The sequence below is a fragment of the Notolepis coatsorum genome (assembly GCF_963971535.1).
Source record: "Notolepis coatsorum genome assembly, chromosome: 19".
Lineage (NCBI taxonomy): Eukaryota > Metazoa > Chordata > Actinopteri > Aulopiformes > Paralepididae > Notolepis > Notolepis coatsorum.
The window spans coordinates 58590549-58609663 of NC_140183.1; the positions used below are offsets into that span (position 1 = coordinate 58590549).

The window sequence follows — 19115 nt, forward strand, 5'->3', positions numbered from 1 at the left end:
CAGCTTGTCAAAGTGTCCTTGAGCAAAGACACTTAACCCCTAACTGCTCCCGATGAGCGGGTTGGCACCTTGCATGGTCGCCTCTGCCGTCAGTGAGTGAATGTGAGGAACAAGAAATTGTAAAGCGCTTTGGATGAAAGCTGCTATAAATGCACCATTTACCATGTATCCAGACGTGACCTTTTTGCAAACGCCTCTTTCTTCCTCCGCCGCAGGGCTACCGCTGTCTGGAGTGTGGCGACGCCTTCGCCCTGGAGCGGAGCCTGGCGCGGCACTACGACCGGCGCTCGCTGAGGATCGAGGTGACCTGCAACCACTGCGCCAAGCGGCTGGCCTTCTTCAACAAGTGCAGCCTGCTGCTCCACGCCCGAGAGCACAAGGAGCGCGGGCTGGTGATGCAGTGCTCCCACCTGGTCATGAGGCCCGTCGCCGTGGAGCAGATGATCGGCCAGCAGGAGCCCACCACCACCGGTCAGTTCTGCGTGTTTTTACATTTATATTGTTTTGTAGATAATAATAATACAATAAGAATACACTTTATTTGTATAGCACCTTTCATACAGAAACTGCAGCTCAAAGTGCTTCACAACAGAAAAAAGACAGGCATAAAAAGTGCAGACATATAAAATCACAGTTTTTCACATTAGGATCTGACATCCCAACAGGCCACCTTGTTTATGGTTTGATTCAGTTTTAAACATAGACAATTATAAAAAGAGTAATAGATAGAACAGACAGAGTAAAATAGTGCAGTGCAATAAGTAGTAGAATAGAATAGACATGAAATGAGCACATAAAGTGCTGACATATAAAATCACAGTTTTTTACAGTGCAATAAAATAGTTCTTGATTACTGTTTAACAGTTTAAACTAAAGTCTTCTTAACCTTCTCTGTTTGGTATCCACAGTTTAAAACCTGACAGTCTTCCCTCCTGTTTGATACCCACTTCGACCCTTCAAACCTCCCACTGAGGGCAAACCTCCCTCTCAGGGCGCAGTTCCCTCTCTCAGGGTGCAGTTCTAGGCCTGGGTCCTACACAGTTTTAAAGCCTGACAGTCTTTCTTGTTTGATACCCACACAGTTTAATACCAGACAGTTTTGAACCTGTAATAAAAAGAAATAGACAGAGTAAAATAGTGCAGTATAATAAAATAGTAGAATAGAATAGACAGTAAAATTATGCAGCAGTGCAATAAAAAGTAAAGTAAAATTATGCAAAGTGCAGTGCAATAAAATAGAAAGTGTAAAATAGTGCTACATACAATAGTGCTACAGTTTAGTGCTACAGAAATAGTGCTACAGTACAATAGTGCTACAGTTTAGTGCTACAGAAATAGTGCTACAGTACAATAGTGCTACAGTTTAGTGCTACAGAAATAGTGCTACAGTACAATAGTGCTACAGTGCAATAGTGCTACGGTACTAGATGACTTCCTGTTGACTCCTGTGTAGCAGGGAAACTATAAAAGAAGGCACGAATGGTCGTCACGTCAGAATAGTTTATTTTGTATTGTTTATTTTGGATCACCATGGTGAAGACTGCTCGTCCTGGGGTCCAGACATACAAATATAACATTTAAAACATTATCCAGCACACAAATATCTAAAAAGCATTACATAAAACTGTATACAAATCATAATATCCTTAACATCCACAGATGTTGGGCGGCTACGTGGCGTAGTGGGCAAGGCGCTCGCCACGAATGGGGAGACGCTGGGATCGCCTGTTCGATCCCAGCGCTCCACATTGCTTTCAGTTTAGCTGGTCATCCACAGTAATACACATTGGCCGTATTACGGGGAGGGAAACTGAAGGGTGGGGATCGGGTGTTGTGGACAGCGACTCCTACAGGTCGGTTGGTGCGCCTGCGCAGTAGAATCAGGAAGTGTCGGGGGCAGCGTGAGCCTCCCACGCGTTACTCCTCGCCACTGAGAGATCGAGCTGCGCAGGTGAAAAGATGCGACTGCTGTTACCTCAAGTACCGGAGGGGACTTGTGCTATGTATGACTTAGTCCACATTGCAGCCGGCTTGTGGGAGGCAAGAAACAGCGTTCGTGACAGGGGAGGATTGAATTGGATGATACGAAATTGGGATGGGAGAAAAATATAGAAAAATGGGAGAAAAAGTGGATAAAAAAAAACATCCACAGATGTTATAGATAAATTATATTACATATTGCAAAATACACCATTACAAAGTGCATATTATAAAATACAAAATTACATCAGTCATTACGTTCAACTCAATGTCGGCCCGAACTGAAAGTTTCCACACTTGACACCAATGTGCGTTCACGTGCTACACAGTGACGTGATGACCCTTCCTTCTTCTTGATCTTAGCTAATTGATTGGTCGGTTTGGTTTAGGTCGACTAAGGGCTAGATCCACAAAGAATGGATTGCACGGAGCAAGTTGCACCCTTACAATTCATGATGAATTGAAAATGGGGGACCCTGATGTAAACAAGACGAAAGTCTTTCTCTGGTCTGCATCCCCTTAAAGGGGCTATGTATTATAAATGTCATTTTTCAGTCTCTAGCATTGTATTATAGTAATAGGAGTTCGTATCAATGTGTTTTAGGGTCTAAATACCATATTGGCGGATTGCTCAGATTCAGCCCAGCCCCTTTCGTCGTCTAGTAAATCAGGTCATATATTTTTTGAACGGCCAATACGCGTCATATGGCCGCTGGGTAGCGCACAGTGATGCGATTGGCTCTGTGGTTGGAGCTAATGCCCGCCCCCATTCTACCTAGACTGACTGTACACAGCGAAACCATTTCCTCATACTCGAGAGGGAGAGAAAGGAGGAGAGAGAGATAGAGAGCACTTGGGGGGGGGGGGGGACCTGCAGCGCGCCACACACGCAAACGGGAGATTGAAAGAAATAAAAAATAAAACCACAAGCTGCCGGCGGACTGTCTTTTTTTTCTCTCTCTCTCTCTCTCCCACCCCCTCCCTCTCTCGCTCTCTCTCTCTCTCTCTCTCTCTCTCTCTCTCTCTCTCTCTCTCTCTCGTCCCCCCCCTCCCTCCCTCTACCAGTGCAGACTGTGTGGCACTGTCACTCAAAGTGCTTATGGGCGGAGCCAGGCCATAACAGCCTGATTTCTTGAGGCTGAAAAATGATGGTTTTGAGTACTTGATTAGAAATATAAAACAATGCATTTTTTTAAAAAAAAACTTACAAATGTCTTCAATAGACCAACAGGAATTGTGTAAAGTTGCCCAAATAGTGCTAGGAATAGCAATACATAGCCCCTTTAACACTTTCAGAGCCCTTGCTTAACCTTGATTTACCGGTTGAATGCCCACCATCCACTTCAATGTTAGCGTTAAAAACGCCTAATCTATGTTTTAAATTATGGCTATGTGTCTAATCTGCCTGTCGCTTATCAATGACTCGTTTTCCAGTCAACATTGTCGAAGCGGATTGTTTTTTTATCTGTTAATTTTAGTTTTATAGCATTTTGAAAAGCCCTCGTTTTCAAGGAAAATATAAAGATTCCATGATAAAAGACATTCACTGGAATATTCTAGAATACACAAAAACGTTGTCATTTTTCGGCCTATTTATGAATAGTTTTCAAATAAACGCTAGATTATCGATAGTATATGTGTACGTATGCACGCTAGAGACGCAAGCTGAAAAATCGATTCTCTTATTTCCTCATCAGCGATCGCACACACACACACACACACACACATAGGGCAAAAGCTGAGATCTCAGCGAATACAACTCTGATTATCCCAAGACTGGTAAAATAGATTCCTTACCTCAGATCAGATATTCTCCAAAAAGATCATTCCAATTCCTGATCGCCATTCCAAATATCGATCACGCTTATTGATTGGCTTCACAGTATTGGCTACTGTGAATATATATTCCAGGCTGATTCCCGTCCCGCGATGACTTCCATGTTGAGCAGACAGCTTGCCAGCTCAAGGAACCAACTGGCTCCGCCTCTACATATCTACAGATCCCATGTCCCAGGTCACAAGATTTTGTGAGACTGTGGTGGGTGAACCTCGGCCCCTTTTGGTACATTTTAAAGTTAAATGCATCAATCTGGTGCACTTTGAGAGCAAAATAAAGAGGCTAGATCTATGATGAACTTTGTGCTCAAAACACAAAATCGACTAGACTAGTGCTTCCAAATCCTCTCCTCGAAGCACCCCAGCCGTTCAATGTATTTGTTAAATTCCACCACCAGCATACCTGATTCAACTATACTAGCCCTTTATTAGTTAAATCAGGTGTGCTGGTGGTTGAATTTAACAAATACATGGAACGGCTGGGGTGCCTTGAGGAGAGGTTCGGGAACCACTGGACTAGAGCATACATTTGAGCCATCAAAGAAATTAAGCAAAAGTGGTTACCTGTGTTGAACTGGTTTATTTTTTAGAAAATAAATAAATATACTGGATTACTATTACGACTACTACCACTGCTAATACTACTGATACATCCCCATTGGCAAACTTTATATTTAAAAAAATATAATAAAAAAATATATATATTTAATTAAATTTTTTTTGGTTCATTATAAAACTGTGGCGGGCCGCCACAGTCTAGGTAATTAATGGGAAACACTGTGTGTCAAGGTCAGCCCTACAGTCGGTGTTGGGAAAGTTCACTTTCTACATGAACTAGTTCAGTTCACAGTTAACACATTTTAAAGTGAACTAGTTCAGTTCATAATAAAAAAATTTGAACTAAAGTTTATGGTTTAAAAAATGAACTAGTTTATAGTTCTTTTTTCAATACGTTGCTGCAAGCTATTATTTGTCAAAATTATTGCCACAACCCATATAGAACCACAGATGGCAATCAGAATACTGGCATTTCCATCACACTGTGATTATTTATCAGTGTTTCCCCTACCATTGCCTTGAAGGGGTGGCCCGCATCGTGCGTAACGAGTCTCTCTCTCCGCGCGCAACACGCACACATCAAAACCTTTTGGTGTGTGTGTGCGCCCCCGTCCCAAATCTGGCACACTTTTGAACGAAGTTATACTGTGATAGAGCGCAGAGAATGAACGTGTTCACAATTACGTTCATCTAGCGGAAATACAGTACGTTCAGTTCACGTTCGCCCAAAATATGAACGAGTTCATGAACGATCGTTCATTGAACGCGTTCAGGTACATCACTGGTTATAGTGTAGTATTGGATAGCTATGTTTGTTTTCATAGTCACGCATCATTTATCATAACATTTGGCCTACTCTCCTTGTTCTGCTCCTCCTCCAGGCGTGCTCTCCGCTCCTCCCCTGTCCTCCCCCACGGCGACCTCAGCGTCGGCACTGGCCCTCACCGCCTCTAGCCCCGCCCCGCAGCCGCAGCAGCCAACCCACGGCAAGAAGGCCGAGGCGGTGCAGTACACCAGCAACAAATGTCCAGAGTGTCAGGTTCAGTTCTGCAGCACGGCAGAGGTGGCCGCTCACTTCCAGGACATCAAAGCGACACAGACTACTGTGAGTCTTATTGGGGGGTGGGGGGGTAAATAAAATCGATTCACATGAGAATATCTCGATTCTATTTCACAACCGATTTCAAAATGGAATTCACAAATTCGATTTGGGGAGAAGATTTGTGACCCCAAGAATAGAAATCGAATCGTGAGATTTCCAGAATCGTGCACCCCCCTAGTGTGTGTGTGCGTGCGGGCGTCAGTGCATGACGACAGGAGTATTTATTCATGTTAATGTACAATGAGCTACTCGTATTGATAACTCCATTTCCCCTACCCCACCCCCACATACCCTCTCTCTCTCTATCTACCCCACCCCCACATACCCTCTATCTACCCCACACACCCTCTCTCTACCCCAACCCCACCCACCCTCTCTCTATCTACCCCCAACCCCACCCACCCTCTCTCTTATCTACCCCCAACCCCACATACCCTCTCTATCTACCCCAACCCCACCTACCCTCTCTCTATCTACCCCCAACCCCACCCACCCTCTCTCTTATCTACCCCCAACCCCACATACCCTCTCTATCTACCCCAACCCCACATACCCTCTCTCTATCTACCCCAACCCCACCTACCCTCTCTTATCTACCCCCAACCCCACCCACCCTCTCTCTTATCTATCCCCAACCCCACATACCCTCTCTATCTACCCCAACCTCACATACCCTCTCTATCTACCCCAACCCCACCTACCCTCTCTCTTATCTACCCCCAACCCCACATACCCTCTCTCTATCTACCCCCAACCCCACCCACACTCTCTTATCTATCCCCACCCTCGCACCCTCTCTCCATACAGTCGTGCATGCAGTGCGCTCCTCCCATGCTTCTCCCTAATGGCTGTAGTGCAGCAGCTCACCAGCGCATCCATAAAGCCTGCCCACCCCACGTCTGCCCAGAGTGTGGCGGCACGGCCAAGCAGCCCACCTTCCAGCAGCACCTGGACGACACCTGTCTGCACTTTGCACGGCGCATTGGATACAGGTCAGATGTCTCCGCTCACGGTGGGAGTCGGGCACAAAGGATAAGATGACATGTCATACATGATTGAAAACTTTATTAACAGATTGCAACATGATACATGCAGAAAGTTAATAGTTTCTCTCACTTAAAGTCCCCATGAAACGGCTGTGCGATTCCACATAATATGTATGCGTTTCCTGTCGAAACAGGAAGCTAGGGAGGATTGTGGATATTGATTGGCATTCACAGTAGCCAATAGCGCTGAATGTGCATTACGGTCGACCCATTAGCTAGCAAGCGAATGTTGGCGACGTACGTTAGCAACATTATGCAACATTAGTCACGTTAGCTACCAAGCTAACATTGAACATTTGTTCAATTTAGTTAAAGAGGCAGTGTAAATGTCAGTCTAGAAAGCATTTCATTGGACGCAAAATTAGTAAACGCCCCTGTGTCCAGGATGACTCATCAATTATTTTTTATTGTTTTCAAGGAAACATAAACATCTATTTTGATTTCATGTGTCCTTTAAGGGTTTAGTTATAAGACATGGTTGTTTTTTGGGGGGAAATAAGGCGACTTCTTTTTTTGTTTTGCTAAATCTTTTGTATCTTTTTGTGCCGATTAGCCACTTAACACTTATTTTTATATCTAAGCCACAGGCTTGCAAGCCCCTCAGTACAGGAAGCAGGTTCTACTTCTGAATTTACGACCAAAAATGTCCTCTTAGGCAGATTTCTGCCCATTTAAGACATATTAGGGCTGGTAACGCGAGTCCCCAAATGTTCCTGAGATCAGATTTGAGCGTGGTTGAGAGCAGATTTAAGAGTGCTGAGGAGCACACTTATGATTGATTGACTAATTGACAATTTTATTAACTTGACAGACTGTGTTCTCATAGTGATTCCTTCATGTTAACGCTACAGGCCTCCTTGGAATTAATTACTTAATCATAATTAAAATAAATATATATTGTACAATAAGAAATTACGCATTTGATGTCGGAAAAATTAATAATATGGATTCATCTGATCACAGGGCAGCTGCTTAACCATATCTGAACCAGCTATTTTGGACAAATGTATAATTACTTTAATTACTCAGATATTCAAACACAATTATGCAATTATTGTGAAATGATTGAAAATAATAATTATTTAATGCCTTCTGTGGAATTTGTATTTCTTATTTGTTACACATCTGTTTTAATGATTAATTATATACATTTGAAAGAATGCAGGTCAACATGCAATATATCCCATTGATTGGTATACAATGGGACAGACCTTTGTTTCATTGATTGATTGATTGAAAACTTTATTAACAGATTGCAGAATGGGTACAGTACAGCTCAATTACATACAATTGTTAAGGGGATGCAGACCAGAGAAAGACTTTCGTCTTGTTTACATCAGGGTCCCCCATTTTCAATTCATCATAACATATATGACACACATGACATACAGATATACAGTACTGCTACATCTATACATTTATGACATACCAGATTTGCAAATACAGTACTGTTTGTGATTAGGGATGGGAATTGATAAGATTTTATCGATACGATTCCCTTATCGATTCTGCTTATCGATTCCCTTGTCGATTCCTGCTTTATAATTTAAATAAATACATTGGAAATGCAACAGAACTAAGCTGGTTAGAATAACAACATGCAACTTGACATTTCTGATTGTCATTTATTGTTGAGCCCCCATGTCAGAAAAATACAAAAACTGTAAACAAAAAAAATTAAATATAGTCTACACTTAAATACAATAATGTATTTGAGAATTTTTTTATTTTTTGAATTTTTTTATTCTTAAACTAATTTAATCTATTGAATAACGACCTGTTGAATGTAACTACAGTTCAATATCTTAAACTAATTGAATCTATTGAACCGTAGTTGCCTTCAACAGGTCGTTATTCCTCTGACTTCTCTGTCTCTGGTCTTTCAGAAGACCAGCACACACACACACACACACACACACACATACACACAGACTGTACATTGGAGGTGGGTGGGTGGGGGACACTGTACAAGCAAAACTGTACATTGGAATATTGACAAAACCATACTTGGTCATTTACTGTACATTGGAGGGGGTTGATATAGCTATAAACCTGCATTCCTTCGAATATATCATTAATCAATTAAACTTATATTGAAATACACTATATAGCCTATACACTAACACTGAAATGACAGTGGATAAATAAATAAGAACTAAAGCTAATCGCATGGAAATAGACTGCATTCATATTCCATAACAAGTCTTGTGTGCGCCAGTATGACCTACGTGTCTAATGAACAGTATAGGCTTAATATATTCTAGTTACTTGTTTCATTAGGATTTAGTAGATACTATATATATGCTCTGCCTCTGCCCTACGTACAGTATAAGTACAGACTACCTATACTGTACGTAGGGCAGAGCATATAGTATCTACTAAATCCTAATGCAACAAGTCATTAATGGAATAATAAGCCTATACTGCGTTCATACATTATGCCGTAGGCATTAATGGAATAATAAGCCTATACTGCGTTCATTCATTACGCCGTAGGCTACAGTATACTGCACGCGCGCGCACGTGTGTGTGTGCGCTGCGGCAGGTGTACCACGAGCTGTACTATATTATGATGACAATACATTAATGTAATCTAATTTCGATGGGTCGCGCAAGACTCGCAAGGCACTTCCGCATCCATTTCCACACAGCTGCGTCATTACTTTGCCTTATAAGGAGCTCTGGAGGCGTTGTTTTGTATGCAAATGACCTGAACGGGAACACGCTTTCGAGTTTAAGACATAATGCCAATCTCCAAGCAGATATCAGATCATATCACAGGTGCAACCGTTTGAGCCACTTAAGACATATTACCAGCACGTTCGGGACTCAGAGTGAACTTGTCATTGATTCTGTCTCAGTCGGTTCCAAGATAAGTCTTCCAAGAGAACTTGTTGAAACATTTTGGAGAATGAGACCCATTGACACCAATTCATTCAGTTCATAAACAGGCCCTGAAGGTGTTGGACAAGAAACCCTTTCGCCACCACCACTGTACCATCCTCCAAAAACATGCCCTGCTAAGCTGGGAAAACATGCTGAAACTAAAAGATGCCAGCCTGATATATAAAATCCAACACGGTCTAGCCCCACCACCTCTCACAGTTCTCAACAGAAAGCAGCAGGCTCACCAGAACAGTGGTAGAGGGACATTTCATCATCCCAGGTAGAAAAAGCGCATTTAGCAAATCAGCCTTCTCGATCAGAGCTGCAGAGTTCTGGAACACCATCCCATCACACATCCGCAGTACTAATACACTCAGGTCCTTCACACACACACACACACACACACACACACACACACACACACACACACACACACACACACACACACATACACATACACATACACATACACATACACATACATACACATATCATGGCTGTTACAAAATCAGGTCTGTGACCATAACCATTAGCAAGTCACATCGCAGTCCAGCTGCCCAGCCCCAGTATGCTTGCCTACTAGCCTGACTGTCCTTATTGTGATTATGTGGTTTTATGATTATGTATATGTGTGATTATCATGTGTGCCTGCCATATGTGTGCCTGCCTATACAGTGTTTATACATGTATAGCTTTGATTTGTCCCTGTACACTGTTTTTATTTTTATTCTATTTTATCTTATTTTTTTATATAGATTCACAAACCTAGAGTGAATGTACAGAATATGTTTTAAACTGTTTTTATATTAGCTTTAATATCCTATTTCTTTCCATTTCTTTGTTTCTTTTCTTGCTTAAACATCTAGCCCAGGGACTACACCTGAAAACTAGCAACCCTGCTAATGTTGGCATATTTACAGTTTCTTAATTTGTATTAATTTATAAATGTATAAACTGTTGATTAATATGCACTGTCCCTCAAATAAACTGAGTAAACTAAACTATTCCTACCACATACATACCTATCCTCACCTGTCTTTACTTACCTGCACATAGTCCTTTACTATATATATATCTGTACATATCCTACTCTTACTTACGCTGCTGGCCAGTAGTAGTCATACATTTACTGTCTCTATTTATATAATACAACTCTATACATACATCTGATTAGGACTACACTCGGTAGTTATTTTTATTGTACTGTACTTGTGCTGTATAATGACAAATACATTTGAATCTAATCTAATCTATGGAGAAAAAATGATGACTAACTGGATGAGAGCCAGTGGTATCTTTTCCTTTCAACCTCTTTCTATAAATTTCGCTCTGCCTGTTCCACTGTCCCCCATCGCTCTCTCCAGATGCTCCAGCTGCCAGGTGGTGTTTGGAGGCCTGAACTCGGTGAAGTCTCACATCGAGGTGGCTCACTGTGACATGTTCCATAAATGCCCCACCTGCCCCATGGCCTTCAAGTCTGCCCCCAGCGCCCAGAGCCACATCGGCTCCCAGCACCCCACACTCACTGGAGGACAGGCCAAGTTTGTACACACACACACACACACACACACACACACACACACACACACATACACACACACACACGCACACACACACTTTTCAAGTTCAAGTTTTGTTTTATTTGTCACGTATAAAGTACATGTACATTACTGTGAAATGCTTGGTTCTGTATGAGCTTCCTGAGATTGTGCTTCATACAGTAAAAAAAAGTAAAAAGAATAAAGACCAAACACAAAATATACAATATACAAAACTAAAGTACAAAATGCAAACAAAATGCTAAAATGTGGTAGAGATGTAGTGCAAATCTTTTAGTAATACATATATCAAATATGGTGTAGTGTTAAAAAGTGTTTAAAGTGAATGTGAGTGTTTAAAGTGAGTGTGTGTGTGCAATGAGTGTAGTAGTCTCTCTGTACTGGCCATGAGATTCCGGTAGCGCTTGCCTGACCGCAGCAGTGCAAAGCGGCAGTTGTTTGGGTTTTGACTAGCATTCAATCCCTAACCTGGAAAACCAGAACATGATACTTTCCACTTAATGCCAAACCTTAACCTCTACCCCCCCCCCCCCCCCCCAAAAGATCACTGTTTTCTTGATTGAGGACGGTGCTTTTTGTCCCCAAATGGGAAAGCCGCCCCCAATCAACTGGTGTTTGGTCTGAAATCTGTCCCCAGTTTTGACCTAATACACACACACACGCCTTTTCTCATCAAAATAAACACCTCTCTCCATTCTATAATGACTGTTCAGCAGTTGTATGTCTCCTGTCTATTGTCTACTGAAATCATCTATGGTTCTCTCTTCCTCTCCCTCTCTCTTGACTGAAACCATGTCCTCTCTCTCTCTCTCTCTCACAGGATAATCTACAAGTGTGTGATGTGTGACACAGTGTTTACCCAGAAGTCCCTGCTGTACATCCACTTTGACACGCATCTAGCCAGGCAGAAGGTGGACGTGTACAAGTGCCCAGACTGCACCAAGCTCTACTCGCAGAGGGCCTCACTGATGGACCACATTAAGGTGTGGTGTGTAGGAATGTTCGATATTGGCTTTTTTACCGATATCCGATATTGTCCAACTCTTAATTTCCGATACCGATATCAACTGATACCGATATATGCAGGGTTTTCCCCTCCAAAAAACGGGGTAATTTCAGGTAATTAACATTACATATCTCTTGTCGTTGGAATCAACACAACATTATGCATACTTTTCACAATAAATAAAATAAGAATTTGTTCTTACTTGCTTGCCTGGGTAAATAAAGGTTAAATAAATCTAAATAAATGTAAAAAAAAATATATATATATATTTTCTTTTTGAAAACCGCTACTGATATTTTCCGATATCAAATTTTTATGCCAATATCGGCCAATAATATCAGTAGGCCGATAATATCAGACATCCCTAGTGGTGTGTGTGCGCGTTGTGTAGGAATCCTTTTGGTTGCCCCAAACAATAGCTTAGCTACAGCCCCCACCCCTCTCTATACATAAGATCATGTATATACCTCTGTATATTTTTGGCTGTATATTTTAGAATGTATATACATATTTTAGAATGTATATCTCGACTATTTGTATTATTATTTTAGATTTTGAATACCTAAATGTTTATTGTGAGTGATCTGTAGTGCTGAATTTCCCTCAGGATCAATAAAGTACTTCTATTCTATTCTCTTCTTCAGTGTGTCTCCTAGTTGGCCAGAGGAGAGCGCTCCTTTTCAGCCAAAGCTCATTTAACCCACTTGTACTTTGTAATAATAGTTTTTACTATTAAAACTATTTCGATCGGAAGATCCGTCTACGATATAATTGATAAATAATAATCCATGTGTGTTCACTAAATAAATGAAGAGCTATACAAGGCCATTTAGATTTATTTCCTCAGCATGAAGTACAAGTGACCCCTCCTCTCTCTTATCTTCTCTTCAGTCTCTACACAAGGCTCCGACAGTCAAGCAGGAACCGCCTCCCTCCCCGGCCCCCCCTCCCTCCCAGTCGCGGGCACCAGCGAAGAAGACGGCGAAGCTGGAGAGCTCAGACGGGGAGGAGTGGGAGGATCAGGACGAGGAGGAGGACGGGGACGGAGAGAAGGCCAAGACGCGCTCGGGCTGGAGCTGTGTCCCCTGCCACGCCCGCTACGCGGACAGAGAGGACTACATTACCCACATGGCTGAGCAGCACAGCAAGGTCAGAGAGTCGGACCGGGACCGCCGTCCACCCGTTAGAATCTGAATCAGAACGGTCTTTATTGCCAAGTAGTTTTACACATACAAGGAATTTGATTTGGTCGTTTTTGGTGCGACATTAACACAATGGCGCCCAAGCACGGAGATCTCCGTGTTTCGATTCCACCTGTTGTGGACAGAAGCACGGATATATCCGTGGCAAGTTGTTATTGCTTTTATTCCATTTTAATAACCTATTCAAGGTCGCCGAGCGGCACTGCAGATTTACCCTACTCTTTGAATTCGCCAACATGCAATACCGGCCAGATCCTCTTAGGGGCGCTATCGCGATAATAGAGTGTTCCCTGTGGCAGAAGTTGTCTTTCTTTTTTTGGATCTCTAATGTAGTTTTCTACTCATCTGAAGCGATAGCTATTGTCTGTTGCACGGGATACATTTTGAATTGCGGATTTCACTATGCAATAAGGGGATTGGACATATCGATCTACCAGATGGCGATCGATAACGGGGAAATGCTCGGGGGGATCCAACCGGCTCATGGTAAGATCTTTTTCACGTAAATTACAGCCCGATCGGGCATTGTTTTGATAGCCATCCAGGCGATCAGCCTATGTGGCTAGTTAGACGAACACGGTTATTGGTAATCAATAATAATAAACGACGTCCCCCAAAGACGTCATACATGCTTTGGGATCGTGCCGATCATATGCAGTTTGAGTTATTTCTGTAGCATCTGTAAAACGGAAATGCCATTGGATATAACGTTAGCAGCTATTAGCCCTATATCTAGCCTTCCAGAAAATATACTAGTCCCAAATCCCGTATAACGCTTATATTCACAGCGCTATAAAATGAAAACCTATTGATGATTTTTTTTCTTCTTTAAGCCATTTTGAAGGGACGGTTTATGGACTCAATTGACAATGAGAATGGACAGATAGCAATACTATAAAGTATAGATTTAGCTCTACAAACAGCCCCACGTTTGTTTACATTCCCCGGTCCTCTTGACATTAATTAGACTCATCCCAATGGCCCCGAATGTGTTAACGGACAGACAATTTATGGTAGAATCAAATAAAATGGAATATAAACTAATTAGAATAGAATATAATAGGCCAGGGCTGTACAATTGTGCACTATGTTGTCGAGTAAAAGGATGCCATGAATTATTATTTAGTGTTTCAATGAAGCTGCTGACAGTCTCTGTGTGTGTTACATGTGTGTTACATACGTGTGTTCTATAGGTCCCAAAGAAGTTCCCCATGTAACAGTCTCTGTGTGTGTTACATGTGTGTTCTATAGGCCCTGAAGAAGTTCCCCTGTAACAGTCTCTTTGTGTTACATGTGTGTTCTATAGGTCCCAAAGAAGTTCCCCATGTAACAGTCTCTGTGTGTTACATGTGTGTTCTATAGGCCCTGAAGAAGTTTCCCTGTAACAGTCTCTGTGTGTTACATGTGTGTTCTATAGTCCCTGAAGAAGTTCCCCTGTAACAGTCTCTGTGTGTTACATGTGTGTTCTATAGGTCCCAAAGAAGTTCCCCATGTAACAGTCTCTGTGTGTTACATGTGTGTTCTATACGCCCTGAAGAAGTTCCCATGTAACAGTCTGTGTGTGTTACATGTGTGTGTTCTATAGGTCCTGAAGAAGTTCCCATGTAACAGTCTGTGTGTTACATGTGTGTGTTCTATAGGTCCTGAAGAAGTTCCCATGTAACAGTCTGTGTGTGTTACATGTGTGTGTTCTATAGGTCCTGAAGAAGTTCCCATGTAACAGTCTGTGTGTTACATGTGTGTGTTCTATAGGTCCTGAAGAAGTTCCCATGTAACAGTCTGTGTGTGTTACATGTGTGTGTTCTATAGGTCCTGAAGAAGTTCCCCTGTAACAGTCTGTGTGTGTGTTACATGTGTGTGTTCTATAGGTCCTGAAGAAGTTCCCATGTAACAGTCTGTGTGTGTTACATGTGTGTGTTCTATAGGTCCTGAAGAAGTTCCCATGTAACAGTCTGTGTGTGTTACATGTGTGTGTTCTATAGGTCCTGAAGAAGTTCCCATGTAACAGTCTGTGTGTGTTACATGTGTGTGTTCTATAGGTCCTGAAGAAGTTCCCATGTAACAGTCTGTGTGTGTTACATGTGTGTGTTCTATAGGTCCTGAAGAAGTTCCCATGTAACAGTCTGTGTGTGTTACATGTGTGTGTTCTATAGGTCCTGAAGAAGTTCCCCTGTAACAGTCTGTGTGTGTTACATGTGTGTGTTCTATAGGTCCTGAAGAAGTTCCCCTGTAACAGTCTGTGTGTGTTACATGTGTGTGTTCTATAGGTCCTGAAGAAGTTCCCATGTAACAGTCTGTGTGTGTTACATGTGTGTGTTCTATAGGTCCTGAAGAAGTTCCCGTGCAACAGGTGCGAGAGCTCCTTCACCTCCACCTCCAGCATGCGACGCCACACCAGAGACAAACACAAGGGCCTCAAACGGGGCTTCCCCTGCCAGTGAGTCACCTAGAGGCTGCGTCCTACACAATACATCCTATATCCTGCTGCAACCTTTCCACACAGTACACCTATTAGTGGAGACAAGGTGAAAGCAGTGGAATCCTCTCCCATGACAAAGCACTGCCTTGTACTACTACTACTAGTACTACGACGACATCAAAAGTAAATGTTTGAGATTCATTGAGTAATAAATCTAGATTATCATTGTAAGTGTGAGAGTTGTTATTAATGACGGGGTAATAAAGCACTAATATTATCTTCACTGTGATGGAATGGAATTGTGGAACCTAGTGACTGGCTGGTCCTTAAATCAAATCAAATCAAATGTATTTGTAAAGCCCGAAATCACAAGGTAATGCCCCCATGGGCTGTACAAGTCTTATTTGAACAAGTCAAGAAGAAACATCACAATAAACCAATAACAAAAAACCACCATAAAATCCAAATATGCAACACTCAGACATTCCCAATGAAGATGAGGAAAAACTCACTAAAACCTAGGAATAGGAAAAAAAGCACCACAGGCGATGTGGAGGAGAGAAACTTCAGATGGGCTGTTCAAAGGGGGATCCTCCAACTTGGATGTCGGTGATAATAGTGTTGCTATGGGTGGAGAATAAAACAGGCGAATAGTTGGTATGTATGTACATATACATGTAATAAAAGTATAAAACACATATGTACATGCAATGCAATAGGTACATACTTTTTGACACAAAATCTTTATTAAAATAGAGCTAAGAACAACAACAAAAGAAAAAGCATAGGGAAACGAGCGTTGGTACGAAAATAAGATAAAGGCTAAATGTCAAGGCTCTGAGCTCAAAATATCAGTCATATTCCATTTGGATGAATGTACTGGTATGTATGTATGTATTCCGCTCGGATTCATTTGAAGTATGGGGGCGACGTAGAGAAGATCGCACCACCTTGGCCATCACCACGAGACATCCACCACCTTGGCCATCACCACGAGACATCCACCACCTTGGCCATCACCACGAGACATCCACTCACAGAGAGACTGGGACAGGCGTTAGAGAGTTCCTGTGTTTGTAGTGGGCGGACATAGGAGCAATAAATACATGTAATTAGCATATATATTATGAATAGAATAGAATAGAAGTATTTAGCCCAGCAATGAAGTAGAGCAGGCATGGTTCAGACGTTGTAGGTCGGACAGAAGACGGTATGAAGCTGATCCATGACCTCAGTGGTGCTCATAACCAATATGGGGTAGAACAGTCACTGCAATCTGTATAATGACATACTAACACTTGTCAATGACTCGGAGAGACAGGGACGGGGGTTAGAGAGTTCCTGTGTTTGCAGTGGGCAGATATAGGAGGAATAGATGCATGTAATAAGCATATATATGTAACGGTTGTGACATCGTCACCTTAAACTTCGATGCCCCGAGGGAGTTTCGAACCCTTGGTCTGCCGCACCACGGGTCGACAGCACAGACTGCTATACCAAGAGGTGAATTCACTGCTTTGCAACGTGTCTATGTATCCTTTTTTTTTTTTTTATCCACTTTTTCCTCCCATTTTCTATATTTTCTCCCATCCCAATTTCGTATCACCCAATTCAACCCTCCCCTGTCACGAACGCTGTTTCTTATGAGGCGCTGTTTGGGACAAAAGCCTGACTAATACAAGACACCGCCTATCCAAAGCCTGAATTATACAGGACACCGCCTATCCAGTTATCCTGCGCGACCCAGTTGGTCCGCGAGAGAGGGCCAGTTGGTGCGCCGATTGGGACAAAAGCCTGTCGAATACGAGACACCGAGGTCCAGTTGGTCTGCGCGCGCCGACATGTTTTGTCGAATACAGACACCGAGGTCCAGTTGGTCTGCGCGCGCTCACATGTTTTGTCGAATACAGACACCGAGGTCCAGTTGGTCTGCGCGCGCTGACATGTTTTGATCCGCGCGCGCCTACAACTTTTGGTACGCGAGAGAGGCCCAGATGTCCGGCGAGAGAGGCCCAGATGGGTCCGCGGGCCACCCAGATGGGTATCGCTCGCGGACCAACACTTAAAAGAATAAAGTGGTGTACTCCTTAATTTATGCACTTACAATCACCAGAAAGGCTTTCGAAATGCCATGTTGGCCTCAATATTTTCAAAACAAATTATATGAAAAGGTTATGAAATGAACAACATAAACAAGAATGTGATCAAATATGTAATAAAAACGGAGCTCAGACTGTATCTGTATTACATGTCATATATGTTATGATGAATTGAAAATGGGGGACCCGGACGTAAACAAGACGAAAGTCTTTCTCTGGTCTGCATCCCCTTAAGAATTGTATGTATTGAACTGTACTGTACCCATTCTGCAATCTGTTTTCAATCAATCTATCTCAACGCATACATTTGATCGTAGAAATCGTGACGTCAGAGTGTCTTCGATAATGTTGGGGGTCCTTAATTCCTGTATGCGAATTCTTATTGGCGTCATGCAGCATATTTGATCACATTCTTGTTTATGTTGTTCATTTCATAACCTTTTCATATAATTTGTTTTGAAAATATTGAGGCCAACATGGCATTTCGAAAGCCTTTCTGGTGATTGTAAGTGCATAAATTAAGGAGTACACCACTTTATTCTTTTAAGTGTTGGTCCGCGAGCGATACCCATCTGGGTGGCCCGCGGACCCATCTGGGCCTCTCTCGCCGGACATCTGGGCCTCTCTCGCGTACCAAAAGTTGTAGGCGCGCGCGGATCAAAACATGTCAGCGCGCGCAGACCAACTGGACCTCGGTGTCTGTATTCGACAAAACATGTGAGCGCGCGCAGACCAACTGGACCTCGGTGTCTGTATTCGACAAAACATGTCGGCGCGCGCAGACCAACTGGACCTCGGTGTCTCGTATTCGACAGGCTTTTGTCCCAATCGGCGCACCAACTGGCCCTCTCTCGCGGACCAACTGGGTCGCGCAGGATAACTGGATAGGCGGTGTCCTGTATAATTCAGGCTTTGGATAGGCGGTGTCTTGTATTAGTCAGGCTTTTGTCCCAAACGGCGCCTCATAGTTTCTTGCCTCCCACAAGCCTGCTGCAATGTGGACTAAGTCATACATAGCACAAGTCCCCTCCGGTACTTGAGGTAACAGCAGTCTCATCTTTTCACCTGCGCAGCTCGATCTCTCAGTGGCGAGGAGTAACGCGTGGGAGGCTCACGCTGCCCCCGACACTTCCTGATTCTACTGCGCAGGCGCATCAACCGACCTGTAGGAGTCGCTGTCCACAACGCCCGATCCCCACCCATCAGTTTCCCACCCTCTAATACTGCCAATTGTATTAGTACGGACGACCAGCCAAACTGAAAACAATGTGGAGAGCTGCATTCGAACACGCGAACCCAGCGTCTCCACATTGGTGGCGAGTGACTTGCCCACTACACCACCTAGCCGCCCTGTGTCTATGTATCTTTTAAGGGTGAGAGTGAGTTTAACCCATAGTACTGCTACTCGCCCCAGTCACTTCA

At 42.9% G+C, this 19115-nt stretch overlaps 1 protein-coding gene across 1 annotated transcript in view; it reads left to right on the plus strand.

The window, feature by feature from the left end:
- Window positions 1–19115, plus strand: part of LOC311246688 (zinc finger protein 687a-like) — a 30537-nt gene that overhangs the window by 2731 nt on the left and 8691 nt on the right. Inside the window, exons 3-9 of the mRNA XM_084336895.1 lie at window positions 216–471; window positions 5256–5479; window positions 6284–6468; window positions 10773–10949; window positions 11788–11950; window positions 12865–13122; window positions 15500–15612. Coding sequence (XP_084193021.1) covers window positions 216–471; window positions 5256–5479; window positions 6284–6468; window positions 10773–10949; window positions 11788–11950; window positions 12865–13122; window positions 15500–15612 — 1376 coding nt within the window. The remainder of the gene's footprint in view (window positions 1–215; window positions 472–5255; window positions 5480–6283; window positions 6469–10772; window positions 10950–11787; window positions 11951–12864; window positions 13123–15499; window positions 15613–19115) is intronic.